The sequence below is a fragment of the Eurypyga helias genome, unplaced genomic scaffold (genome assembly GCF_000690775.1).
Source record: "Eurypyga helias isolate BGI_N326 unplaced genomic scaffold, ASM69077v1 scaffold14817, whole genome shotgun sequence".
NCBI classification, from domain to species: domain Eukaryota; kingdom Metazoa; phylum Chordata; class Aves; order Eurypygiformes; family Eurypygidae; genus Eurypyga; species Eurypyga helias.
The window spans coordinates 16,912-27,890 of record NW_010261236.1 but is presented as its reverse complement, the minus strand read 5'-3'; the positions used below and the strand labels follow the sequence as shown (position 1 = coordinate 27,890).

The following is a 10,979-nucleotide window of genomic DNA, read 5'->3' as shown; positions in this document are numbered from 1 at the left end:
TGCCGAGTCCCGCGCTGACTAAGGAGTTAGGACTCATCCTGGCATTGACCAGTGCGCAGGAACACCGGTGGCGGTATTGAGGTAAAAGCCTTGCGCAGAAAAGGTGATTTCCCTTGGCAGACACAGTTCTTGGGTAGAGCCTTTGCTTGCACGAGTAACAAAACTAAGATGTAGCTGCCTCTTGCTCAGCGGAGCTGCGAGAACTGAGTTGGGTTGCTGTTCTGTGTAATCATCTATGGAATTGCTAATTAAATTACCATTACTGAAGCTTTATTAATGATGCTGATGTGAAAGCCAGGAAAAATGCAGCTTGATTTTCTTTTTTTCCCAACTCAGGGCTGAGTGTGTGGAACCGGCTGTTAGAAAAAAGCCATTGTTTTAGTTATTGACCAGCTCAAGTCCGGAATTACTGAGAAGCACTTGGAATTGCCAGAGCATCATCTTCATGCTTGCTTTTCCCAGAAGCCATTCCTGCAGCCTAACTGGCAGGCTGTCTTTAAGTGCTTTATTAATCCAATTAACGCCCATTACAGTAATGAAACATTTGAGTAAATGAAATTTTTCTTTAAATGGCCGGCAGTGCTGTGTTTGCAGCACAGGTTGCCCAGAGATGTTGTGGATGCCCCATCCCTGGAAGTGTCCAAGGCCAGGCTGGATGTGGCTTTGAGCAACCTGCTCTAGTGGAAGGTGTCCCTGCCCATGGCAGGGGGGTTGGAACTGGATGATCTTTAAGGTCCCTTCCAACCCAAACCATTCTATGATTCTACTGAGTTCCTGACGTTGGAAACGGAATGGGTAATGAAGGCATGCTGATCACATGGGGCTGTTTTCCAGGGTGACATTGTGGGCCATCATCTGGTCCAGACGCTTGTAGCATGTCATTTCTGAGCCTTTATGACTTGGTTGCACTTAAATGGGGTGATAACGCTGGGGTGAGGTGTAAACCTCCTCTCACTGTGTGCTCATTCCTTTGGAGTGGAAGGAATGGAGGGGGTTAGGGTTATTAGCCCTGGAATGCCACTGTACAAGCGGTAATCAGGGAACAAGTGCCGTTACATGGTCACTTTTCCCATGGAGGTTTAGAGCAGCGTATCACAAGCCAATGCTGTTACTCTCTGTTTTTCCGGAGCAATGCTGCCAAGCCCCACGCAGTTCCGGCTTGTGCCAGCATACATCCCCAGGCTGGGTTGAGTGGTTATGTCATGCGGTGCTTTTGAGAAGCCAATTAAACCTCTGAGCTTTCCTTTTCCCCCCCGCTTTTCTGCAGCTCTCCATGAATTCCCCAACGACATCTTCACCAACGAGGACAGGAGACACGGAGCGGTGGTCCTGCATGTCCTTTGTGTAAGTTGGGTGGCCTCGTGTTGCTTCTGTGGGTGCGGGCAGGACTCGGGGGGCTCAGGGGGCTCGCTGTGGGCTTGGGGGCCCAATATGGTTCAGTGGGCTTGTGGGGGGCTCGCCACAGTCTTGGTGGGCTTGCCCTAGGTTGATGCTACCTCCCACCCACTTCTACTCCCAGTCGTGGCCAAGAGCAGGTTTCAGTGACTACACTGAGCAGAACTACTTCAGCTTTACACAAACCTCTTTCAGAAGCCCCGGTACAGCCCGTGAGCGCAGTTACGTGCTGTCACGAGCCAACTCCTGGGAGGTACCTTACTCCAGCCAGAGTGGCTTGGCTGAGCCCCCCAGCAGCTGGGGGCCCCAGCCCACTGCCCCCAAGCATGAAGATGCTGCGGGGTTGGCAGGGCAAGGGGGGGGGCTTCCATGTAATTGCCTTCAAAAGTAAGTGAAGTCTTAACTTCCCCCAGAAATCCTTGTGGAACCCCGTAGGACATAGCTGTAGGATAGGGGAATTAGTGGGGGGGCTTCTGTTTAAAGAGGTTATCAGATGGATTAATGGTTGAAAATGGAAGTTTGGGTTTCCAGAATTCCCTTGAGTAGTTAAGTTGGAACAGTGGGTTTTTCTTCCTGAAGATATATTAAAGAAAAGATTGTAACTGTTCATTTATTGGGGTGTCCTGGATTCTCTTGGGAATACTGGAGGATATTGGGCCAGCGAGGAATTTGCCCCAGAGTTCCCAAATGAAGACATAAATAGCTGCTCTTTACAAGACTTTACTAACATCAGAGATCTCAGCGATTTTGGGTGTGGAGTATTGTGCTCTCTGCCCCAAACAGAGGCAGAGTGTGCTCTCTGCCCCAAACAGAGGCAGAGTAAGCGGTGTGCACGGCTACGGCCAAAATTCACAATACTCAGGGTGAATTTATTTAAATAAGCTGGGTCTGTCGGTGCACTGGACACGTACTGTCAGAGGACGCTGCATTCAGCTCCCATGGAAGGAGGCAGTCCTGCCAGATCCATTACTTGACTTTCCTTAGGTAGATGAAGAAAATTCTTTAGTTTTTTTTAATGTCGTCTTACTTTAATGCACATTGTAACGCGAGTGCTCCATGTTATTCTGGCTAAATGGCTGAAGTAATTTGTTGAGTACCATCATGACTGACTTTGGCAAGCTCAAAGCTTCCAAGTTTCCATGGGAACATTGAGCTTTGAGGTGTTTTGAAAGGTGAGCCCTGGACCTGAGCTGGATGTACTAGCACTCACAAGCATCCCAAAAATCCATATAAACCCTCTGTCTTTCATGGAGCAGCTCGGCACCTGGAGCCTCTCAACAGCTGGTGGAAAGCAGGACCCAAGGAGTGGTCCCAAGGAATGCCATTGCAGAGACCTGCCCGTGCATCCCAGGCAGCCTTTGCTCTGGTCTTCCCTGACACTCGTACGTTTAATTTCACAGCCTCAGGGGCCATGTCATAGCCGCGGGGTTTCGCACTCACCTCGGCGTGTGTCTGGCCAGCGTGGGTTTGCTTCCCGGTGCTGGATAGGTGTTTTCCTGGCAGCCAGTGCTTTTGACAGGAAAAACTCAGTGTGGAGCATCTGTTAACTCAAGGAGTGGTGCTAACTTAGTCCATGCAGAAAGCGTGTAAACACTGTAACGCAGCCTTGAAAAGTCCTGTTGGCCCCTGGCATCCCTCCTGTGGGTGACGCAATGGGGGCTTTTGGAGAAAGGGGTTGGCTGTACGCAGGTAAATTCATCTCTCCGCTTGGAAAACAGCCAGCAGGCTCCTGTGGTGACAGCAGGAGGTGATGGTTGTAGCAGCACGTTGCTACCCTGTAACCTTACATCTCTTGGGTTTTGACACAGAAATTTTTATATAAAACTCTTGAGCTGCAGCGATAAGTTGACGATGAGGCCATTAAAAACAGCAGTTGCTAAGATGTTTCTTAATCCCTGTGTATCCACACTACCGAATGTGTTTTTCCAGGCTATTTGAGAGAGACAGGACCTGGGCTGTATGTTGGGATTCCTGCTCACAGGGAACTCACACCGTACTCTCATACAGTGGACTACATAAACTATGAGTTGGGCCATTTTCCAGCCTACGATTTGGGCTTCAGGGTTGCTCTCGAGATAGCTCATTCCACAGGCTTTTTTTTTTTGTCAGTCAGAGTAAGCTGAACCTATTTTTAACATCTATCAAAATGGGGTTTGAAGGACTGAAATTTCAAGATGAACTGTCAACTTGAGAATAAATGAAAAACCTGGCTTTAATGAGATCTAGATGCACACATCTGCTGTCCCCACAGAAACACGGCCAGTTTCTTCCCCTCCAGCAAGCAGCATGGCTGATAGCTCGGACCGTTGGTGCTCTGTCACTCTCCGAGCTCCAGCTGGTGTGTCCCCGAGGTGTAGGACCCATGGATTCACCCTTCTTGGCACTGCGGCACCTCTCCACCGCCAGAGGCTGTGACAAAGTGTACATGTCCAAGACAGCAGCCACCAGCTCAGACATTCCCTGGCATCTCCCTGTCCTAGCTGCCAGCTCCGTGAATCCCAAGGAAACTCCCCCAGGCTCTGCTGCCTGGTCCAGGGTTGGAGCGGGAAGGAACAGCATGGACAAATGCTTCCATCTCCTGTGGTGGAGTTTGGAAGCTGCTGTCAAAGCAAAGGCTGATGCTCGGACAAAATAGACGATGGTCAGCACATAGCGACCTGCCTGAGCTGAACAAGGTCGTTGTCGCGTTGGGGTGATTAACCCCCCCCATTCTGGTTTTCGCCCTCCATTTACCAAAGGTTTGATCAAGCCCACAGGAATGGACTTTGTGGGGAGCAAAGGACAGAGTCGTGGGGTCACGGGGTCTCTGGTGATGTGGAAATTTCCTTGTGGCTTTGAGGAACCCGGGCTGTAAAATCAAAGGGGCTCTGCAGAGGTGGGGGGAACAGTGGGTTAACAGGTCACTGTCGTGCTTTTCCTGTTCATTGACCTCCCCTGAAACTGCTTTCATTGGTAAAAACTTGTTCTTTCTCCTCCCTCTCATTGCTCATACTTGAAATTGGGAAAGTCGCCAAGGTAGGGCTGGTGTAGCAGCAGACGGAAAACCAGGAGCAAATGTAGGGCAGTGGGATAAATAAGGTAAGTGGGGTTTGGGGGGGATGCAGTAGCTGGTGTCCCAGGGGATTCCCAAAGTGTCTTCTCCCGGTTGTTTAATAACAGTGAAAACACAACTACCCCAGGAGATCCCACGGTGGGGCTGTGCAGTATTAACCTAACGTAATCTGACGCTTCGTGAAGATGACAGTGAATCCCTAAACCCTTGGAAAATCTGGGAAAAACTAGGCAGGAACAGTTTAGCAAGAGTTTCAGGTCAGGGCTGAAAATACTCCAGTTTAAAGGGAGAGTGGGCCACTAAACACGTTACAGGCTTGGAGCCATGGTGTTTGATATCCCCAGGATGCTGCTTTGAACTCATCACCTATTGCGTCGCTGCCATTCGTTATTGTCATGTCCTCTCTGCTTCTGAAGGTCCCTCTTGCTTCTCCTTCGCCATTGCTCAAGTAGCCATGGGAACGGGGTGCTGCAACCAGAGCCACTCAGAAAATGCAGGTCACTCTGGATGTATCCTGTCTTTATTTGTGCATGGAGTCAAAACCCGGCTGCATCTCACTTGTGGAGCACAGAAGGGTCTCATTCGGGTCATGATTTTCCAGTGCCCTGGATGTCTTGGTTTAGGGATGCTGCAGGATACAGGCAGCCGCCCGCCGATCCTGTCATGGTACCACGGGCTGCTGCCAACTTGGGCTCTGGGGGTTCCTTCCTAGGCTGGGTTAGTTTTGTTAATTTCTCTCCACTAAAGGAGCTGGGAGTGGCTCTGGGATGCAGTGGGAGCTGAGGAAAGTCCTGTGCTGGGGTGCAGAGGTTTCAGAGATGGCCCTTGGCTGTGCCCTAGGGCGCGAGGTGTGTGGGGACAGCAGCAGGGATGGGCGCCTCTTCCTTTCCAGGCTCTCCTGGGAAGAAGGCAGTGCTGTGGAGCTGGCTGACTCCTGCAGCACTGAAGTTTTCTCATGAAAAGCTTCTTGCTTTAGCTCAGTAAAGCAAGTTTTAATCCGAGTGTGAAGACTGGCACAGGAAACTTAACGGACCCATGGAAAATTACCGCCAATGTCCTGTGCAACAGAACATGTATTGCAAGTGCAATATGGAATCTACTTTGATGCAGAGATGGCAATTACTTCTCTGATGCTTGTTTGTTAGAATCGTCATTTTTAAATCAGGCCTAATTCTTAATCTGGTATTTGTAATCCCTTTATGCAGAGCCATCGTATTTCCAGAATTATTTTAATGCCCTTCTGGGGAGGAAGAATGTCCTTTAGGTAGGTTGCCTGCTTAATGACTTCCACGCCTCCACTTTGATCCGAACAAAACTGAACGATGCTGGAGCCAAGACTTACTTTTTGGGTTTTACCCATCTTGTTGTTGGGGCCAAGACATATCGTTTGGTTCTGCCCATCATGTTGTCCTGCTGCTGTTGTGCTCCGGCTCTGCCTGTAGCGCACCTGCGTTCCCCCAACACCACCTTTGTCCCCGAGGGCTGTTTCTGGGGGGACTGGGCTGCCCTGTTGCTTTCCTTGGGGGACTAAACCTCCCGCTCCGTGGTGCCTGCGAGGACAGAGCTGTGCAAGCTGAAGGAAGAAGCGGTGGGACTCGGATTCTCACACTGAGTTTGGAGGCTGGTACCACCTCACTGGCTGCAAAGCATCAAAGCATTGCTGCTTGTGTTCCCCACGCCCGACACCCCAATAGGCTTGCTTGCCCTGATGCTGTCTCCCTTCTTTCCACCCAAACCAGCTGGACTGGTGTCTGGGCTCCATCTCTGCAAGTCTGACTTGACCTAAAGTTAAATGTTTTGGTTGTGTTCCTGCTGGACCAAACTCTGAACCTTATTTAGCTTTCTTTGTTTAAAAATACCAACCAACCAACCAACCAAAAAAAAAAGCCCCCAAACTGCCCCCCAAACAACTTTTAGGGAAGTAATGGTTACGGTCTGTGTGTGTTCACTGGCTGAGGGTGGTTGCCAGCATTGCAGTCTGTGAACTGAGCCATTTTCTAGCCAGGTTCTCCCTAGATTGGACACTTCATACTGTGTTCCACTCCAGCCAGTTAAATGAAATTAGGGAAGAGTCCCAGCCAAACCCAGATTGGTGACAACAGTGAGGTCATTAGAAATAAGTGCTCGTGGGTGTTGGTCAGTGTGGACTCGGCCTGGTGTGCTCCGTCAGCTCGGCGTTCAGGTTTCCTGGTCACCCACAACAATCCCCCAACTCCGTGGACTTTGGCTCCGAGCTTTCGGCAGACCTAGCAGCATGGCATTTCCATGACCTCTGATGGCACCAGTGAATGTGTGAGGGATGGTTCTGCACCTTGGATTTTCTACTCCATCCTCCTTCCAGTCCCCTTTTCACCTGTTTTCATGTGCCTACAGTTGCATAAGCCGTGGGGGACAAAGGAAAATGGCCTTGTCACCTTTTTGGGTTGTGGCTGTGCATGCTAAGAACCAGAAGGCGATGAGATGTGGCTTTTGTACCTGCCTGTGGTTAGTGGAGCACAGATATGCGAGTCCAGAGGAGGCCACAGAGATGCTCCGCAGGCTGGAGCCCCTCTGCCATGGGGACAGGCGGGGAGAGCTGAGGGTGTTCAGCCTGGAGAAGAGAAGGCTCCGGGGAGACCTTAGAGCCCCTTCCAGTGCCTGGGGGGGCTACAAGAAACCTGGAGGGGACCTTTACAAGGACAGGGAGTGACAGGACAAGGGGTAACGGGTTTAAACTGAAAGAGGGAGACTGAGATTGGGCATCTGGCAGAAATCCTTCCCGGAGAGGGTGGGGAGGCACTGGGACAGGTTGCCCAAAGAAGCTGTGGATGCCCCATCCCTGGAAGTGTCCAAGGCCAGGCTGGGTGAGGCTTGGAGCAACCTGGCCTAGTGGAAGTTACCCCTGTCCATGGCAGGGAGTGGCACTGTGCGGGGCTTTAGGGTCCAGGCAGGAGGCAGATGCTGTGCGTGTGCTGCATGCGGAGGCAGATGCTGAAGCAACCTGGTTTGTCTGCCGAGTGCCTGCGGGTCCGGTTTATTCCCTTCTCTCCATCCCCCTTGCCTTACCCACCCTCCCGGGAGAACTTGGCTGCCTCAGTGGTGGCAGATTGCAGGGAGCCTAAGCCAACCGTGTGATGCCCCGTGCTCCGTAACTCTCAATTATGTCGAATATAGAGGATGTGCTTAATTTATAGGGATGATGATGTACCGATTAGTGCTCCTGAAAGGCATTACGGTGTGTTTGGGAATGGAAATGACGGCATGAAGCGCTGCAGGTTAATATGGTTAGCAGACCAAAAAATCCCAGCTGAAGTCGGGCACCTGCTATCCCTTGTCTTTCCATGGGATTTGGCCGTGTAACTGTCTGGGGCTGTTTCAGATCCTTCTTCCTATAATGCACACAGTCTGTGTGCCACTTGCTTCCTGTATCTGTGCTCACACTGTTAGTACCGTGAGCAGTTAGTGCTCCCTATACCGGATCGAGGTCTCTGCTGCATTTGGCACAGTCCTGGAATTTTGCTTACATTCCTGGTCCTCTCCACCATTTTGCGCCTCCCAACTCCCCTCTACAAACGCAATACACTGTTTTGCTACAAATACCAGCCACTTCTCTTGGCTGTGGTTACTGTTGGGGCTGCGTGGCGTGTCACAGTAAATCTGTTGTGGGACGTGGCTGGTGTTACAGAAAGGTGGAGCCATTCAACGCGGTTTTGTTTCACTTTGGGAGTGGAAAGGTGAATAATGAAATGTCTGTGAATGATCCTGTGAAGAAGAAAGGGATGAGTGCATTTGCACCAGATCACCAAATGACTTCTCTCTTGGGCTGTTTGCTCTCAAGCACAGTACGGGTGAGAAGTTCTGTTTTTAAAACACTAGAAAAGATTTCACAACACTGAAACCCCAGCAAAATGTTACAGAGATGTACGTTTCCAGCGTGAGGGGGATGTACATGATGAGGCCGGACAAGGGTTCCGAATTCACAGCAGACAGGATAGAGGCTGTGATGCTGGAAGCCGGCCCCAGGGCTGGCTGTGAGAGCTCAGGGGTCCCTGCCCTGCCGTACCATGTCCAGCTCCTTACGTCCCCACATTATGGGCACATGCTGCTTCAAAGGAAAGAGTTGATTTGCTAGGTGTCCTTAGCCTTGTGTTCACCCTTGGGTTTCAGTCATTTGGAAGTTGTTCCTAGGTGGATCACTGGGATCCCAGACGAGATGGCAAGGCACTGCAGTCGCTGCTCCTTCCCCAACACTGGTGTTTCAAACACAACTCCTCTAGGGTTTAGATTTTCACATAGTGGCATCACAGAAAAGCCTTGCATCGTGCAACAGGGAAAGGGGGAAAGGGGAAGGCAAAAATATTTGTTTATCTTAGAAATATCCAGAAAATTGAAAAAAAAATTTAAAAGTAGCCTTTACGATGCTGAGAATGTTGACAGCTTTCGATAGCTTGTAAGAACTTCTGGAGAAACACTTTGTGATCTGTCAAACTCCAGAAAGCCCAAGGGATTTGTCTTGCAAGAGTATTTTCTATTTGTTTAAGTGTGTACCAAAACAAGCGGAAGACAAGCTGGGACACCACTGGCCATGTCCAGACTGAGCTTTCCCTCTTGTTGTTTGCAGGCTGTGTATATGTTTTATGCCCTGGCAATCGTCTGCGATGATTTCTTTGTCCCTTCGCTGGAAAAGATTTGCGAAGTAAGTATGCGAAGGCGTTCCCTGAGCTGCGTAGGCAGCAGTTCTCCTCAGCAGAGCGTGGTGGTAGCATATTTGAAGGGGAGAGCCAACTGGGATGGCTGCGAGATGGGGGGGATGTTGTCCATGTAGAGAACGGTGCTTTGGTTCCGTTACAGCTTCGGGCTGGTCACTCGCTTTCCCTGGAACCTGGAAGATGGTAACATCTTGTTTCTTGACTTGCAGGGGAATACTGACCCACGAGGGGTTTCAGAGTTTCAGACACTGTTAACTTACAACTGAGAAACCCCCCACGTGTCGGGCTGGGAAAGAAAAGCTGCCATGGGGAGTTTAGATGTGGTGGTATTTGAAAAACAAACCAAACCCCATAAAAAAACCCACCCAGGGAGGGCAAGCTGGCTGCCGGGGCGCTGGGTCCTGCCCCTGTGTGGTCCCGGCCCTATGGGACTGGGGGCTGTGCCCCGCCCTGCTCCTGCTGCCTGTCTGGGGAGGACCCACAGCCACTGGTGCCTTGGTGCTGGGTCTCCCGGTGCCGCTGCCGGGTAGGAATGCTGCCTAGCTGGAGCGGGACTGCCCGCTGGAAGGGGTGCCTGCCTGTCTGCCTGGCAGTAAGGGTGGCTCCTCAGGGCAGGGGCTCCATCACTTCTCCTCCACGCCTCTGTTTCCCGCACCGGTCAGCAGAAAGGCTGGTCCTCAGCTGTATTTACGGATCGTGTTGGCAAACACCAGGGATTTCCAAGCCCCTGGGCCCTAGCAGGCTACTTTCACTTGACCACATCTTTGCTTTCTAGTTATTTGTTGCCTTCTCAGTGCTACATCACAGCCTTGTGTGCTTTAACAGTTCTGAACCGGTGTTACCCACCACTACCAAACAAGGCTTTTTCTCACCCCATAGAGGACCTCTGGGGGCATTCAAGTCTTTTATTTCTGTATTTTATGCATAATTAAACAGTTCTGTAGCTACACAATAGCAAAAGAAACACGCATCCTTGTTTCCTCATCCAGCTATTGATTTTATCAGTTTAGAACAGCTCGTCCTCAAAACATCCAGCTTTCCATGGCTCTCCTTTGGTGTTAGCACTCAAGAATGTGTGGGAAGAGGCTCGGCTTGCCTTGCAAAAGCCTCGGCAGCCCGTGGAAGTGTCCACTCCTGCCTGGTTTTCTAGGAAAGAGAATTTTTACTGCTGTCTGATGATGGCGGATGGTACCACCATCATTCACACCAACCCGTATGTGGGAAAGGAGTGGGCTGACCTGGAGAGCCAGGGCTGCTTTGGGAGGGAGAAAACCACCCGAGTCACCCTCTATTACCTGTGGAGAGCAGACCCGGGATGTTTTCAACCTCACAAAAAATAATGGAGGGAGAGAGCTTCTCGCAGGAACGTGCATCCAGGTCGTGGTACTGGGTAAGGCAGCGCCTGTAACGTGCTCGGCACACTGGCAGCGTGAACGGTGGTGACTTGCTGCTGGCCTCACCTCAACCATCAGCAACCTGACTACCACCAACTGTCCTGTCCAGCCCAAAAGGGTGCACACCTCCTGCCTGGATGCTTTTTCGGATTCTGAGATCAACCTCTGGATATTCCACAGTTTAGATGCACTAGTTGTAAAACAAACACCCTTTTTCTCACGTAGCTTCACCTGGGCACCACTGAGTTGCAGACTGACTGTTGCAGGATGACTGTCCCTGTAATTCCATAGAGAATCCTGCAGAAGAAACTGGCCTCTGGAGATCTGTTTCTGGCCCTGTTACAAACAACTTCTGCAATAATTTTAATCCTATTTAAACTAATTTTCCATGAAGTACTTCCATGTGTTTTACTTTTTCCTTGTCCCTGTAACATAGGCATAAGATTTGGG

General features: G+C 50.6%; 1 protein-coding gene across 1 annotated transcript in view; it reads left to right on the top strand.

Annotated features, from left to right (window-relative positions):
* Positions 1–1,267: 1,267 nt before the first annotated feature.
* Positions 1,268–10,979, top strand: part of LOC104512363 (sodium/potassium/calcium exchanger 3-like) — a gene marked incomplete at both ends in the record, with an annotated part of 12,203 nt that continues 2,491 nt past the window's right edge. The window contains 2 exons of the mRNA XM_010155312.1: positions 1,268–1,344; positions 9,048–9,122. Coding sequence (XP_010153614.1) covers positions 1,268–1,344; positions 9,048–9,122 — 152 coding nt within the window. The remainder of the gene's footprint in view (positions 1,345–9,047; positions 9,123–10,979) is intronic.